This window comes from Alligator sinensis, unplaced genomic scaffold (genome assembly GCF_000455745.1).
Source record: "Alligator sinensis unplaced genomic scaffold, ASM45574v1 scaffold79_1, whole genome shotgun sequence".
Lineage (NCBI taxonomy): Eukaryota > Metazoa > Chordata > Crocodylia > Alligatoridae > Alligator > Alligator sinensis.
This window is the reverse complement of record NW_005842706.1, coordinates 803,891-821,213: the sequence shown is the minus strand read 5'-3', so window position 1 is coordinate 821,213 and position 17,323 is coordinate 803,891. Positions and strand designations below refer to the sequence as shown.

The 17,323-nt window shown below is 44.2% G+C and overlaps 1 protein-coding gene across 3 annotated transcripts in view; it reads left to right on the top strand.

Annotated features, from left to right (window-relative positions):
- SDR39U1 (short chain dehydrogenase/reductase family 39U member 1) overlaps nt 1-9,455 on the top strand; it is a 12,249-nt gene extending 2,794 nt beyond the window's left edge. For 2 of the 3 annotated variants that reach the window (XM_006034092.3, XM_025216051.1), the window contains 3 exons: nt 469-590; nt 1,400-1,543; nt 1,911-9,455. In XM_006034092.3, coding sequence (XP_006034154.1) covers nt 469-590; nt 1,400-1,543; nt 1,911-2,326 — 682 coding nt within the window. In that variant the 3' untranslated portion in view covers nt 2,327-9,455. The remainder of the gene's footprint in view (nt 1-468; nt 591-1,399; nt 1,544-1,910) is intronic. The other variant, XM_025216052.1, reaches the window with a different exon arrangement.
- Nucleotides 9,456-17,323: the final 7,868 nt, after the last annotated feature.

Genomic DNA, 17,323 nt, shown 5'->3' with positions numbered 1-17,323 from the left:
GAAAGAGAGGATGGAAAAAACAATTCTTAAAATGGTGGAGAATTGGGATTCGAGGTAAAATGTCACTGGGAGGTTTTCTCCTGGGGAACAGTTAGTTAAATGAGTGCTTGTTCTGGATTGTGCATGCAGCTGACTGCTTGTCTGCTTCTGGAGTTTAGAGTCCTGCCTACCATTTACTCCAGCTGCTCTGAGTTGTGGGGGGGCTTGTACTACCTGAACCACTACACAGCAGGGGGAGGGTGTGGCATTGTGGCATCATCCAGGGACTGAGTCTGGTTTGAATATGAAATATCTATAGGGAACTTTCATCTAGGGCTGCCATTTCCAGGGAGAAGATTTAGCTGGATGTGGCTGTGGATTTTTATACCCACACACATACACATATATAAATAAAAACCATTGAGTGTATTAAGATTGCAGAGGGGCATGACTACGCAAGACCCCTTTGCCATCTTTCTGCTTTTGCAGGTGGGACTATGCCTTCCAAAGGGAAGTAGTTACCAGCCGGGTGGAGACTACCAAGACCTTGGCCAAAGCCATTGCTGAGGCTGAGCAGCCCCCTCGTGCCTGGGTCCTTGTCACCGGCGTAGGTATTTACTGTGTATGTGGATGAAGTGTGATTTGGTCCTGATCTGCAGCCCTGCTGGGTCAGTAGTCCCTCTGTACAGGAAAGGAAGAGTGCAGCCTCTTACTTTTGTGAGTTACTAACAGAAAAGAAGAAGCAGAGCCAAGTGCAGCACAGCCTTTAACAAACCTACTGTGCCCTTCTGGCGCAGAAGGAAAATAGTCCTCACGTCTCCTGCAGTCCTGATATTCTCCTGTGACTGTGATAAAGCAGTCCCCATTTACTAGATAGAGTACATTCCCTAACAACGTAGATTTCTGTCCACCCATGCTCACAGAGGAAAAATAATTTCTTTGGGAAATTTCTCACAAAATCTTGTGCTTCTGTCCCTGACACTAAAAAGGAAAATAGTTCCCTAGCCTGTAGCATAAGGGCAAATCACACCTTATGGTGACATTGATGATGTTCTGCCATTGGGAGTAGATGAATAATATTGCTATGGCAAAACACAGCTGTCTGCAAAAGGGCTTGTCTTTCCACCACTGCTGGGAGGAAAAGGTTACCCTTGTAACCACAAGCCTTTTGTGGAATAGATGTGCTTCTGCCCTTGGGGAGGTGGAAGAAAATAGCCACTGAAATCTCCTGGGAAATGTCTTTCTCCCATTGTAAGAAGAAATGTTGTGCTTCCATCATTTAGAGAGGAGAAAATAGTCTCCGACACATGATGGCTGTGGGAGAGGTTGGGATATCTGTAGTGCTTCAGTGAGGGACAGAATGACCATGGGAATAAGGACCATGATCCAGCAATAACAGCCCTTTCTGTTAACCTGCCAGGGTATTACCGCCCTAGCCTGACAACTGAATATACCGAAGACAGTTCTGGTGGGGACTGTGACTTCTTCTCACGCCTGGTGCACACCTGGGAGTTGGCAGCTAAAATTCCAGGGAACATCACCCGTGAAGTGGTGGTGAGATCTGGTGAGGTGGGATGCAGGGCACTAGTGCAGATCAGCCCCAGGTTGAGGGGACTGGCTTGGGGGTTGGAGAATGGGGTATGGGTACTTCTCCATTGGAGGGTTCTGGCTCAAGACTGGCCCCACCGTGATGGGATGAGGTTTCTTAGTTGGGTAGGGAATGGAGCATAGGCCTTTCCCTTTGGGGGAGGGGTGGGGGGGTGTGGGGTGAAGTGTTGTGGCTTCAATTCAGCCCAGGATAGGGAGATTGTGTAGCACAAAGGATGGGGAATGGGACATGTGACCTTTCCTCTCTAGAGCTACTTTGATAAGGCCCAGTTAGGGGGCACTGGCTGACACAGGGGCATTATCTGACTCTCTTCTCTCCACAGGAGTGGTACTGGGGAAGAATGGAGGTGCAATCTCACAGATGCTGTGGCCCTTTCGGCTGGGCCTTGGTGGCCCCATTGGCTCTGGTGTCCAGCCTTTCCCCTGGATCCATGTTCAGGACCTGGCCGGCATTGTGTCTCATGCCCTAGAGACTGAGGGTGTCCGAGGTGTCCTCAATGGCGTCTCCCCAGCCTCCCCCAACACCTCAAATGCTGACTTTGCCCGTGCACTGGGGTCTGCCCTGGGGCGCCCAGCCCTCCTACCCTTGCCCACTGTGGTGGTACGGGCCGTGTTTGGGGCTGAGCGAGGTATCATGCTGCTGGAGGGGCAGCGAGTGGTGCCGAAACGCACCTTGGAGTGCGGCTACCACTTCACCTTCCCTGACCTCCCTGTGGCCCTGAGGGACATTGTGTCCTGAGGCTGTGAGCAGGGCTGGGATAGGAGGTTACACTGTTTAGGCATTTCCCTTTCAATAGGCCATGGAGGCTGTTGTCTTTAGCTTGGCTGTCTTTCTCAGACCCCGCTGACATCCTTCTCTGTCACCCCTTTTTGAGGACTTCAGTTGCTTTCAGCTCCACTTTAAGGAGTTCTCCATTTTGAGCCCCTTATTTTTTTCTTTTGGTTTTCTGTGTCTCCACAACTTCCCAGTTCCTTCTGAGTCCCACCTTCGCATCCCACTGTGTTCCCACCACCCTTCTGTGTAGGGGCAAATGGATGGAGCAGCTCATTTGGAGACCCAATTTCCCCTCCTTTTCAAAGTTTGGGCTGTCCTGATTTGATCTCCCTTCTCGTGCTCATCTTCATTTAACTCTCCCATCCAAGTCTAACCAGGTTGCACTCCTCTATCAGTTGTTTTCCATTTTGTGACCATTTTTAAGGGGATGGGCTCCTGCAGAGAGGGTCCTGGAGGTTGTATTTCTCCATGGGACCATGGGCATGATTCCCCCACTAATATATGTTGTATATAGCATTGTGCAGTTGTTGGGGACTAAATTGTGGCTGGATCTCTGCTGTGTGGGGAGTTCCTTTGTCAAATGTATGGTGCAGTAGGGGCTGCTGTGCTACGCAGCGGGTATGTAGGGCGTTTTGCCCCTCAGTCAATGCTGATGACAGAGCCTCAGTGTAGCACAAGGTGCTGCAAGGATGGGGTGAGGGTGCTCTCCCGTTGTAGTCAGTACCAGTTCTACTACCTAACTGTGATGCTGTGGGCATGATTTATCAGGAAGCTGGTTGGGCCACTGTCGTATGGCAACCAGGACTGACTGAACTTGGCAGAAAATGAATGTATCCTGTTTAGTTTTTAACATCTCTCTCAATTCCACTCTCTTCCCCACACACTGCCCCACCTCAGGTCACTCTTAACGTGACCTCTCCCAGGCTCCTATGACCCATCTCCCCCTATGTTCTGTGGGACTAATCCTTATCTTCCACAAGATTAGGAGAAGAGGAGGCCTGTGATCCAGGTGGGGCTGTTTTAGGAGGGATCTGCAGGTCAGGATTGAGGGGCACCACCAAAGCTGTCTGGTCTCTTGACTGGTGAGTAGCATGGTTGTTTGGATGGAGGCCCTGCACTGTTGAGGCCTATGCAAGTTCATCCCAACCAGCTCTTTTCTGCCGGAGTTGCCCTTTCTGGCAACTCACCAGAGCACTGGGTGCCTGGGGAACCATTAGTTTTGGTCCTGCTGGTAATGCAGCATGTCCTCTCCACTGAGGAAATAAAATATTTGGAGATAGTTGTGACTTCCCCTTCCCTCCCGCTCCCATGCCTTCCTTCAGCCCAGAGCAGCATAGAATCAGTAGAGCTGTGTGGAGAAGAGTGGCCCGGTTAGTGACTGTGTGTGGGATGCCTGCGGGCAGCAGTCACTGAAATCAGAAAAGCTGGGGGCAACTTCTTCTGTGCTTGAGGACCTAGGAGTCCTAATTTCTCCCTGTCCTGCTCTAGGTTGTTACTTCCAGATTTTAGATCTGAGTGCCCTGCATATTCCAGAACTGACAGGTCTGTTGGTCAACCTGGCTGTAACTGTTCTTGGCAGCCAGCCCCTAGGAGCTGTTGTCACCGGCTGTGAGCATGTGCTCAATCACATTTCAACATGCTCCAGGCAAACCAGGGGCTTTATGGAATTAAATGAATTCAAAATCAAGGAGCTTTATGGAAAGGAGCTTCTATGAGTGAGAAAGAGAGCTCAGGATGGGAATGAGACCCAGATACCCAATTTAGCACTGTTAGGGGGTCTTGTAGAACACAGCTCTGGTAGAGGAGAGTGGGATGGAGGATGGGATCTCAATATCAAAAGGAAGGACACAGGAGTCATTAGCTAAGACAAAAGCAGCAAGGGGCACAAGGGCTATCAGGACTAAATTGGTCTGAGGAGCCATGGGTGTGGAGAGAACAGTGGAGTGTTTCTGTGGTAATTGGGGAGGCGCAGGGGGCACCCTCCCCGGACAGACAGAGCACAACTATTGCTTTCCTGCTCTGTGGTCTCTGTTACTCCCAAAAGCAATCCCTAAGGGGGAAGTACAATCCCGCAAACAGATCAAGAACTGCATCTGATGCCAGGCCCCAACATCTTATACCATGTGCCCCGCAACATCTGATGCCAGGACCCAATTCACTGATACACTGAAGTGCAGAAAGGGTTTTACTTGGACAGAGGGATGCTTTATCCACATTAAACCTCTTCTGCACTTCAATGTATGAGTGAGCTGGGGCCTGGCATCAGAAGTTGCTGGGCATACAGTATAAGAATGTTTCTGATTATTGCTGTCCCTCCCCTAAGGTCAAGCTTAGGTTTATTTCTTGTGTTGTAAACAGTGCTCTGTTATGCCCCATGGCCCTAACCACTTCTGTCAAGTTGGCAGTAGACTTTACCAGTTGGCTTCCCTTCAAAGAGAACTTGGCCAAAGGGTCTTAAAACAGCTTTTGTTGGTTTATGCTCTGCATGTTGGTCCTGGAAGTAGGTGGCGACAAATGGCAAGCAGGCTGGTTCTGTCCATCAGGAATCTCATTTATCCATTGAAAATGGATTCCTAAATAACAAGTGACAGTTCTTTGAGTGCCTTCCAGCTGTATTTGGTATGCTGATGAGAGAGATGAGAGATTATTTTAAAACTGAAGAGCAGAGAATGGACTTGAGGTCTGTACCAGATTTCATGAACCTGATACATTCAGAGTAGCGGGGAAGATGCTGTTTGTCTTTCACAACAAGAAGTTGAATTTGTTGTATCACCTGTGTTCATTCCTATTTAGACTACAGCGGATCATTTGGGGGAAAATGTCTAGTTTTGATCTAAAGTTTGCCAGTGCTGGAGGAACACAGCTCAGTCCTTCATAAGCTGTTCATACAGTTAATTATCCTCATTGTTAAAAACGACCTTATTCTCAATCTGAATTTGTCTAGTTTCTACTACTAGCCATCTCCTTTTTTTTCTGAACTTGTCCTCTACTGCCATCTTTTGGTGCATTATGTAAGCTAGCTGATTGCATGTCTACAGACACCTCATTTTTCTAGCCCTCTTTGTGTCAGGTCAGCTCATGAGTCCATGAGAGAAAGTCAGCTCTGGTGGTTTGGCATGGCTCCCTGCTAGGATTGCAAGCAGATGCAAGGACCAGCCCTGTAAAACAGTTAGCATAGTGCAATCCTGTTCTAAGACTACATACGTGCTGGAACTACAGTATACAAATAAATAAATAAATAAATAAATACAAATATTTTAAAGCTTCCTGCTGCAGGGGTTATTTTGTCAGGTGTGTGCACAGCACCAGTCCCTAGAGAGAGACCCGAGTCTTGACTGTGGTGTCCCAGTTTGATGCTTCAGTACAGGGCTGTCCAACTTCTGAGTGGGCTGCACACCTTCCAGCTACACGCTGTGCCCTGTGTCCTGATATAGCTGCTCCCTCTCCCTCCACTGGACATAGCATTGGTGCCCTAATGCCACACTACATAGGGGCTCCTAAATCCCCCTAGCCACAAGTTCCCTCAGCTCTGCATGCTCTGCTGCACCATATTGTCTCCAGATGCAGAGGAAGGAAGCAGAAGGAGGAGGGAGGGAGACCCTGAAGACCCTGGCTACAGCAGCAATGAGGGGAGCAGCATCCAGACCAGGAGCCATGGGGCTGGATGTGGCCTGTGGGCAGCCATCTGGACAGCCCTGCTTCAGTAGACTTAACAGTAATAGGACTTTCATGTTTGGTGAAAACTGAGATTTCATTGACAGCATTTGCCATAAAAGTTTTCCACCTGATGTAATTTTCTGACAGCATTTTCTGTGAAATGATTTTGAAATTCCTACTCCCTCCCCCAAAAGAGAAAAGCTAATGAGATGAGCTAAAAAAATACAAAGAAAAAATCTCCCTATGATTTCCATTAAGTGTGAAACTAAACCAAAAGACTTGGGTCTTAGGTAGTGCTTTCTCCTCTGAAGACCTTTAATTACTCCAGAAAGGAGATTGGTATTTGCCCATTTTAAAAATGAGGAATCTAGGGTGCTGGAAGGTTAGGGCCTTGCTCTAAGTGGCTGAGACAGGACTGAACCCAAGGCACCTGAATCACAACCCAGTGCTCTGTCCATGGGTCCACAATATTTGGCTTATGTGAATAGCTAAAGAGGAAGAAGTAGTATCCTGACATTTGAAACTAAAAAGGAATGGAAAAGAAACTCAGATTTTTTTTTTATTAAAAAGGATATTTTTAAAAATCATTTGCATGCATCTTTAATGTTTTGTAAGAAACCATTGCAAACTTAAACCATCTCCAGTAAGACAGTAATAGTACTCTTTGGTTAAAATATATTTGCTTTTAATGTTACATGAGGGTTTTGAAAGGTTTATTTATATTTTAAAATGTTGGGTGTTCAATTCTAGGTACAGTAAGAAATTCTGTTTAAGGGTCCTAATTCATGATAAGGATCCAATTTCATACATCAAGTATTAATGGAGGCTTTAGCAATGCCCAGCACTTAAGATGAGTTGTGGTAGGGTGTGTTCAGTTCCTTTCTTATATTTTCCATTTTCTTCTAATGTACCTTTTGGGTGAACCTTTGGCTCAAGGGAGTGCCAAACTTGGACTTGCTGCTGAGGGTCTTATTGCAAATCCAGCTGCCAGAAAATACATCCTATGGGACCAGGAATGTAGGAGAGAAAGTTTAAGGGGTTTGGGTTGTAGAAAGTTTGTCACATAGGACTCTAGGCAGATTCACCTTGCTCAAGTGTTATTGGCTCAATAGAGCTTGCACTGGACTCTGTTGCTGGTTTGTCTAGGTGACAGCCAAATGATGGCAGTGAGAATAGTGCTGCAGATTATAGCAGCTCGTGTTGCAGGTGATTCATAGAAGATCCTATGGCCAAATAGGATGTCCAAAGACCATCTAGTATGACCTGTATGCATGAGTAGTAGAGTCTGTCCCAGATACTGAATTAAGGCTTGTGTTTGAGAAATATTTGATACGTATTTGATTTGAACACACCAAGCTGCAGAAAATGTGGACCTTCTCAGGAGAGGCAGCCTCAATGTATAATTTACACTTGCTACTTGGAAAGTGACTTGCATCAAACTTTAATTTGTCTAACTTCAGCTCCTAGCCACTGGATCGTTTTCATCTATCAGCTATCTGTTTGCCTTCTGTTTAGTAACAGCCTGGCTCAGCCAGACAGAGCTGTTTTGTGTTGGTGCCATGAATCTTTGACCAGAGAGGTACCTTCAGGCAATGTCTTAAACAGCCCAGCAATGGTACAGGTTTGCTGGGTTAAAGTGGCTGCTGCACTTTCTCCAGCAGTGAGGTTGCATGTGCAAGTAAGCATTAGGAACAGGACCTGGGGTTTCTCTCTTGGCTGTTCTTTCAGGTCCCTTTTTTATGTAGGCTATTTTCTGTTGTCAAGAAATGAGGAGTGGATTTTAACAAGGTAGCAGCAGCAATACCCCAGCTCATTCCTACTTTTTTTTTTTGTATCCCTACTCCAAAAAAATCCAGTTAACACTGACTTTAATACCTTCTGAAAGATGCTGAAACCTATGTTTCTCCTTCCAAATGCTTTCTGAAGGAAAAGGAGGCAGGATAAGAGTTATGGTTAAAATGAAACCCGCCCTTAATACTTGATGTATCAGATGAGATCCTTGTCATCAGTCAGTTGGAAGTGGATGTTCATCTGATAGATCCACTGATTTTAAGTTTGGGGGATATTTAAGAGAGCATCTCTTAAAGGCTGTAGTGTAGGAGGAGAGCACAAGATGTTGTGGGTGCAGAGAACTTCCTAATTTTGGGAATGGAGTTAACATTGAAGCCTGGTGAGAGAGCTCAGGCTCTGAGCTGAAAAGCAGATGTCCCTGTAGCACAAGTCAAGGTTCTCATTGTTCCAGAATTGTGTTTAGATGTTTCAAGTGACTTAAGAATCAGCGTAGCTAATATGCCAGACCTAAGAGGGAGGGGACAGATTTTAAAATAGACTGGTTGTGCATGAGATGCTAGGATGTTTGGCTTTTTAAGGCAATTGGAATTAGGTTTGTTTGAACAATTATGTTTAAGTCAAGCCTGTAAAAAGTAAAAGCCAAGTAAAAGCCTGTTAAAAAAAATAAAAGGAAATTGTGAATTATTGTAAAAGATTTTTTGCTTCTTCAAGCTAGACAGCTGGTACGGCAGGAAATCACCATCCTACAAATAAAACAGAAGTTCACTTTCTAGGCATACAGCCCAGAACTGCTGCCCTCCAGAAATGGAAAGCAGATTGCTTTGTTCAATGTTACATTAAACATTTCCCTGTGCGCTTACATGGGTGAGAGAGAACTTTTTTCTTTTAATCTGGTTGCTTTGAAATTGCATGTTAGTTCAGGGGAGTGATTTTGAATGATGGTAAAGCTCCTATAATTATTTTTAAATTAACTGGAGGATTTGCTGAACAAGTCCCTAGCTCAATTGGCAGATTAGAAATTACCAGGCACCACACTGAGGCCATATGGCTATGCCCTTCTGAAGGTTAAATTAGAGAATTGATGCCAGCTGGTATCTAGTTACATACCTGAGGCAAGGAGTCTCTGATCACTGTTTGTTTCATGGATCACTCACCAGCTGAAGATCAGTGTTGCTGGGTGCACATTCAGCAGCCTCATTCTTTTCCTCCCAATGAACAAGGAATAGCAAGAAGGGGAGAGGATCCAGAGCTCAAATGATGTTTTTAAATGAGTATGGAATTACTTTTTGTCCATTTGCTGTTCACGTTTCACAAGGGAGTCATAAACATAACAATGGTTAGGCAGCTGTTGTACTGAGAACACTGCCTAGCATGCAATCCAATATGGTATCGTCATTTCCTTGTATACCCGACCTGTCTGCCTGTTTCCATCGGTTCTCTCTTGTCTTATCCTTCTATCATAAAGGCACTATCTTTGGCTCTATTTGTGCAGGTGGTAGTACGCTGAGGTCCTGGTCCAAGACTATTGCTCCTACATGCAATGCAGGTCTTTTTCTTCATCTTGTTTTCAGTCCAACCTTTCTATATGATCTGCTCCCAGTATTCTGCACAGGGAGAAGTAATGGTTACCTGTAATCATTGTTTATTGCAGGTAATGATACTGTCTTGGAGAAGATGCTGGTTAGTGAAGGCCAGAACAGCTGCATGAATCGTTCTGTGTGATGAGCATGTGTTAGTGACTGACTGCAAAATTCAGTGACCAACAGAATAGCTGTTAGGATGCACGTGCTTCCAGAATTCATCTTTAAGGAAAAAACAGCACTCACTATGAAAGCAATGGAAGTTGGATGATATGGACCGTGAGACTAGAGAAACAGTCCCAAGTAGGGATGGGACTGGTCATCCAAAATAATCACAGCCAAATCCAGGGAAGAATGTCAGAAAAATGCAGGAGCATCTCTGGTGATATTTGGTTGTTTTCTTCTCAGTGAGGATGTGGCAATAGCCAGCTGCATGCCAGACTACAATCTGGAGTCCTTGTTAATGATTTAAGTTAAAATATAGTTGAGTCAAAAGTAAAAAACAAAAACAAAAAAAACCCCCATAGGCTGTTAGGCGTGGACTGAGACGATATTTGTACTCCAAAATGGCAAATGGCAGCAAATTATTCAAGTAAGAGAAGTGATTTGAATCGTGTCTGTTGTTCAGCTTGGGCAAGGAATTATAGCTCCTCCTGTAGGAGTGAGCAGCCTGTTGTGTGAAATGCTCTGAAATCACACTTACCAAAATCAATTAGAAAGGCATAAGAAATAACAAAACCATTTATTACATAAACAAGAGAAATCCTAAAAACAGTAACTGTATGTTGTGTATAAATATATGGAATATATGGAAGTTAAATCAGGGAAAAATAGTAGAAATCTTACCCTGCACTACTACAATGCACTTGTTGGCTCTTAACAAGTCAAAAGTTTTCTGCAAGCAGCCAGTTAGGTTGCATTGCCCAGCTTTCACTCAGCCAGGGGACTAAATCACCCTGTGCTCAGAGATCCTTAGACAACAATTTGCCTCTTGAGTCATGTCCTAAGAACCCAATCTTATCTGTTTTTTTCCATCTTGTACCATCTATACTTTATATATCTGTATACCTTGTACCATCTTGTACCATTTATAACTTTTCCCAGAGCCTGACAAAGGGACTTTGATTCTGAAAGCTTGCAGAAAAGGAGTTTTTTTGCAATTTCCCAGTTGGTCTAATAAAAGGTAGCATTTTGGTACCAAGAGTTCTAGTTTTTTGTATGCAGTCTTATCTGTTCATTTACATTCTTCCATTCAGTTCTCAGGGGGCATTTGTATATTCTGCAGATCACTGCCTCCCCTCGATATGCATCTGTCTGACACCTGTATTTCCTGATCCAAGTACATCTGGAAAGTATTTACAACTTTTTCAGATACATTAATCTAATCCAGTCCTTAGCTATCAATGATCTGACAGAGGTATGGCCTCTCACTTATTTTCTCCAACTGCAATTTGACTAGACCATTTCTAAGTGTTAGTCTTGCTACTGGCCTCCAGCCATGGAGTGTAAACCACCTCAGTCTGCCTGTGGGCCTATTCATCCTTTGGGCTGGCCAATATGCATAGTTATCTTGGATGCACCTTCTCAGTGATTATTCCTCAGGTGTGTGAACATTATGGTTCGGAGAGGAATACCTAATTTAACACAGCCCTCACTGCAAGTCAAACCTTACAAAATGATATGACTACAATTATAACCCAAACCCTGGTTCTTACAGGCATAAAAATAATAGAGCAAAATGCAGCTTAACATGAGCTACAAATAAAGACCAAACATTATAGTGGTAACTCTAAATCAGGAAAATATCTATGTATGACATTTTATGAGCACCCCAAAAGATTGTGAGTTCATGACAATAATCTTTCCAAGGAGCAAGGTGAGACTGACCAGCCTGTAATTCTACTGATTCCCTTTCTTAAAGATGGGCACTATATTTGCTTTTTTTCCAGTTGCCTGGATCTCACCCAACCTCCACAAGCTCTCAAAGAAAATAGCCAATATCTCTGATAACTTCTCTTGTCATATGCTTTTCTAGTGACCCCACTAGGCTGATGACATCACTTCATCAGACTATCCATCATCCACTGCCCTCCAAGCACTGTAGCTACTGTTCCTTTCCAGCCATCCCACCCCCAGTGACCCAACACTGCAATAGATACTTCTAATGCCACATAACTTTTCCTTTACTAACCTCACAATACTTTGGGTGCTATCTACATCTTATTCCCATCATGCACCACCACTCCCTGTAACTTCTTATGCCTTCAGGTGCTGTTCTCATCACACCACCCTGACTCCATAACCTATCACAGATGGATTTTATCTTCCATGCCACAGCCATGATGCACTGCTTCCTGCCAAGAAGCAGATGCTGTGGAACATCTTGGGAGATGCAACCTGAACAGTGACTGTGGCCCAGAGAAGGGAAGAGGGGATGCAAGAGAACTACACTATAACTACCAAACAGGCAGCATTATAAAAGTGAAATGTTTCAAGGGTTTGAGGGACATTTACCACTTCCTATAATCTGCCATTCTATCCAGGCTGGTATGATGCAGGAGGAAGTCTGAGGGCAGGAACAGTGGTGATGCAGCGCAAGGTCCAGAGGTGAAACAAATGGGACCCTAGATGACACTTGGAGCTGCCTGAGCAGGATGCAGAATGAGACCCTGTGGCTGACACATGTTGAAGTCTAGGAGTGATGTACACAAATGTCCAGGATTCTGTGCACTGAGGCCCTGGGGACTGTGAACTGTGCAGTGCTTTCCCCTAGGATTGATGAGACATTTGTTGATGCTGTGGGGGAACTGTTCATTGAGAATGGGGGGACACAGAACAGAGGCCTGAGGTTGGTGCAGAATGAAGCCCTGTGCTTTGGGCAGACTGAAATCTGGAAGGACACGTGGCAAGGGTTGTGAGTGATAAAGGACAAGGCCAGAGGCGAATTACAGCAAGGCTTCAGGCGCTACACTGAGCAAAGCCTGAGAAAAGCAAAGACTTTTGGGCTGGGGGAGATGCAGAAGATTGTTGTCTAGTTGTCATATATATCATATCCTCAGGGTGAACCACAGTGCATTCCTCAGGTTAGTGCACAGTGAAGCTGGATGGTGACTCCAGGGAAGATCCCAGGTGTGAAAGAGTAGTTGCAGGTGACTCATGGTGAAGCCCTGATGGCGATATTTTGAGGTCCAGGTGTGATGGAAAGTGAGGCTCTATGGGTAACCTGGAGTGATAATCTAAAGATTATGTACATTGAAGCCTGGTGAGATGCAGAGTATGGTATGAAGTGGGGACACCTGGAGGGTGTGGGGGGAACAATGCCATGGGGGAAGGCCTATGGGTAGCACAGAGTCAGGGTTGGCAACTGTCCATAAATTTATAGACTGTCTATAAAAATGAAGGCTAAAAATGCCTGTTCATGAAATCCATAAAAAGAAATTGAGCCACCTATGAAAATAGTAAGTAGCTGGAACTGACTGAAAATTCAGGTCTGGAGTACTGTGTCCACTATTGGGCCCCTCACTACAGAAAGGATGTTGACAAATTGAAGACAGTCCAATGGAGTGCAATGAAAATGGTTCAGTGGCTGGGGCACATGACTTCTGAGGAAAGAACTGGACTTATTTAGTCTGGTGAAGAGAAGACTGAGGCGGGATTTAATAGCAGCCTTCAACTACCTGAAGGGGGGTTCAAAAGCAGGTGGACCTGGACTGTTCTCAGTGGTGGCAATGACAGAACAAAGAGCAACGGCCTCAAGTTGCAGCAAGGGAAGTTGAGGTTAGATATTAGGAAAGCCTTTTTTACTAAGAGGGTAGTGAAGCAGTGGAACAGGTTATCCAGAGAGGTGGTAGAATTTCCATCCTTGAAGGTTTTTAAGACCCAGCTAGACAAACCCTTGGCTGGGTTGATCTAGTTGGGGCTCGTCCTGCTTTGAGCAGGGGGTTGGACTAGATGTGACCTCCTGAGGTCCCTTCCAACCCTCATTTTCTATTGTTCTGTGATTTCTTGTCAGAAATGAAGCTGGAGTTGAGCATTGTAGACTAGACAGAGAAGAGAAGTGCCACCTGGTGTCTAAGCAAGAGCTCAGCACCCTGCATGCAGTTCTGCCAGGTCTTTGTAGCCCACGGGAGCTCCCGGAGTCTGTTCATCCCAGCCCTGTGCTGCTCCTGGGTTTGATCGCCTTCTTGTAACACTGTTGGGTTGCAGGTAGACAGACAGTTCTTTGGGGATCTGGGTCAGGACAGGGAGGTGGGGCCAGCAGGGGTAAGGCTGGGGGTGGATTTGTAGGTGGGGAATGAGGTTGTGGGGGTGAATAAGAGCCCCCTGGGGTAGAGCTGCATGAAGTAAAACTACTGCTCCAATCAAGCAGGGTGGCCAACTCAAGAATTTATATTTTTTACTGATTACCTGAAAACATTGTACTGACAATGAACTTATATGGTGGTTTTAAACCCCTAAATTTGAACCCTGCACTTGTTCATGGCTTAGCAGAAGGGTTACATTTGCATTGTGTAAAACATATGTCAGTAAAACATGTCATTACAAACCGGTTGTCAGTAATAATTTTGCAGATTATTAGTTTAAAAAAAAAAAAGATTGGATTGGCAACCTTGCAGGAGGTATGACAGTGAAGCCCAGGGGGTGACATGTACTTTTAGGCCATAGGCTTAAAGTGCTGCTATGCCTAGGGATAATGGGAAGTGAGGGAAACAAACAGTGAGGCCCTCAGGATGTCAGGGCAGTCCTGTAAATCAGTGTAACTGCAGTTGGTCCAAATCCCCAGCTGGTATGAACTGGTTGTTCTGCTGGACTCCCTGATTTGGTTCCCCAGGTGGTATCCATCAGCAGAGCTCCTCTGAAGCCAATGGGAGCTGTTCCAGGTCAGGGTAGCTCCATTTAAGTCAAGAGAACTACAACAAGTTATGCTAACTATGGAGCCCAGGTTAGACAATTAACCACCATTTTGTAACAGATGTATTTTCTTTATTCATTCACTTCTCTATACATCAGCGCTCTACTCTTCCATGCATTGCTGCCATGTCATTGGCCATAGTTCTGTAAATCACTAATACAAAGGAACATGAAAGTACAAACAAGTATGACTTGACCCTAAGCAACTTGCTAACAAGGGTTCAAATTCTTAGCTGGTGCCAATCCATGCAGCCCTACAGATCTCTTTACTGCCTGTAGGATTAGTATCAGCCATGGATCTGGTCCAAGGTAACTCCACAAGATTTCAGAAGTATTATGCAACAGACATATTCTGCTCCAGTGTAAATTTTGGCCCCAATATTTAGCTGGTATAAATTAGTGTCACTTTACTGAGATTTAAAAAAAAAAAATGGCTTGTTTCAAATGGAGTTTGATACATTTATGAACAGGGTTATAGGATTTGGTTTCCCGTGATAAATGGAACTAGACTCAGTAGAACTTCCAGTCCTATTGTCCTAAGACAGTGGATTTATGGTGATTTATTTGAGTTGGAGTCTGAATGTTTTACAGTCAAATAAATGACCCAAATTACTCTGGATTCGCACTTATTTAATTAAGAGCAGCATCTGTTGTAGTAATCTTGTGTGAAAGTCTAAAATTAGGAACCCAATTTTCAAAAGCATTAAGCACACAAAAGCTTCTATTTATAAAACTATATAGGTGGCTGGATTTTCAAAGGACACAAACTCCCATTTAGGCTTTTTAAAGACGTGTCCAATTCATGTTGAATTCATCAAATCTTTTTGGGTGGCTAAAACGGTGAGAATACATTTAAAAAAATTGAAAATATTTTGTTTCCACATTTTCAAAGCAAACTGCTTTGTTTTAGATTACTTAAAAGTTTCCCTTTGACATCTCCAACATAAAACTTTTTTACTTTTCTTTCCAAGTATCATTTTTCACTTAAACATTGACGTAAATTTGGACTAAGGGAAAGTTCTAAGCAAGATTAAAAAAAAAAAAAAAGGGAAAAGTTCTAAAAAGAGTTATATATAAATACAACTATTTAAATTCAGGCTTAATGAATCTTTCAGTTAAGTCAAAATGATTTTTGAACTTATTTTTCATTTTGTTTCATTTTTTTTTTTACAATTCCACTCCAGTTCAGCTCAAACCTCCCCTTCCCCCGAATTTCAGTTTGACCACCAAACCAAAAATATATTGTTTGCCCAGGTCTTGCTGTGAGTTCTGAGCCTGGGAAAATCCAGTCACATGGACCTACATTTTTAAAAGTGACTTCTAATTTTGAGTATGTTGATTCTGAGGTGCCCCATTGGAGACCTTCAGCACAGTCTCAACAAGTTCTGAGCACACACCTTTCAGACTGGGAGACCCAAAATTACAAGGCATGTTTCAAAATCCAGGCCACACAGACTGGGACTGTCCAAGAAGCCTAGGAGAGTTAAGTGGCCCAGTGCTATGCATGCTTGATGGGACACGAGCACCTACCTCTCCTAGGCTCCTTTGAAAGTCCCAGCCTTACAGTTCTGAGCTTTTCAAATTCCTCCTGCAGGAACCGATCATGGGTAAATGTAACAAAAGTGAGTTTGGCTCTTACGTCACGTAGGTCCAGATCTCCAAATGTATTTTGTAGCTCAACTCCTCTTTAGGGTCTTATAATGAAAACACTGGCAGTTAGACACCTAAATAGAAATGAAGTGCCTAAATATATCTGAGGCTGTGGGTTTAGGAGCATCTAAAATTTTATCTTCTCATTTCTATTGCGGTTCAGTCATATTCAGTGGGTTCTATCCCACTTGGCAGAAGGAATTTTCAAGGACCAGAACTGTATGAGTTAGTTTTTAATTCATGTATAAAAACTAAATGCACATTTGTGTTCATTGGGGCACCCCAAAATTACAGCACCCAGCACAAATGGCTGCTGAGGAACTGCATTTTCACTGAATGGATTCAGTAATGCCAAATTTTGGCTGGTTGCTTTCCTCAGCATCTCTTATAAAAATGAAAAGTGGATGGACTCTGTAAGCACTCCACGTGGGATTTTAAAGGAGGCCTAAAAGAGTTCCTATGTCCCACTGAACCAGGTGCCTGATTCAATTAAGCCTCTTACTGAATTCCAGCTTCCACAGAGGGGATGGAGAATCATAGAAAATGGGGGATGGAAGGGACCTCAGGAAGTCACATCTAGTCCAAACCCCTGCTCAAAGCAGGACCATCGTGAACATCTATTGAAGTTTTCAGTGTTGCGATTGATGGAACAGTTGTGGACAGTCCTGGAGCGAATATTCACCAGCCTGGATAGAATGGCAGAATTGTTCCGTGCTATTTATTTTGCGCCAGCTGCATTTAACAGCTTTCAAAGAGGAGAGGATGCCTCCCATAAAGAGCTCACAATCTAAGTTAGTCACAGACAGCAGACATGAATGATGAAACCCACTGGTCAGGCACTGGGCTGTGGTGGAGGGAAGGCAAAGGAGTTCAGAGAAGGGGAGGGAACGGGGACCCAAGGGGAGAATGGTCACAGCAATGATGATTACTTTGTGTTGCAGTAACACCAAGGAGTGCCTATGTTGGACTTGGCCCCCATTGGGCTCAGTGGGCACGTCTACATGTTCATTAATGTGCCGTAATTAGAGCACATTAAGTTTAGTACCTGTAATGACAGGTACAAATTTAATGCACCGTAATTAGCACTATTGCGCATTAGTACAAACATTTTTTTGGTGACATTAATGCTCAGTAGACTAAATCTACTGCACATTAGCCCATTAGCACAGGTTTTTCCCACCATGCTAATGCACAGTAGAATTAGTCTACTGCACTCAAAGTGTCTCATATAGACGTACCCAGTGTAATGCAAATGTAACAAAATGAGTGTTTCTGCCTCTTGGGTTTACAATCTAAGAATAAAACCAGGGGCAACAGATGGGTGCAGAGACACAAGAGGAGCACAAATACAAGCAATGCATTTCTCTTACTG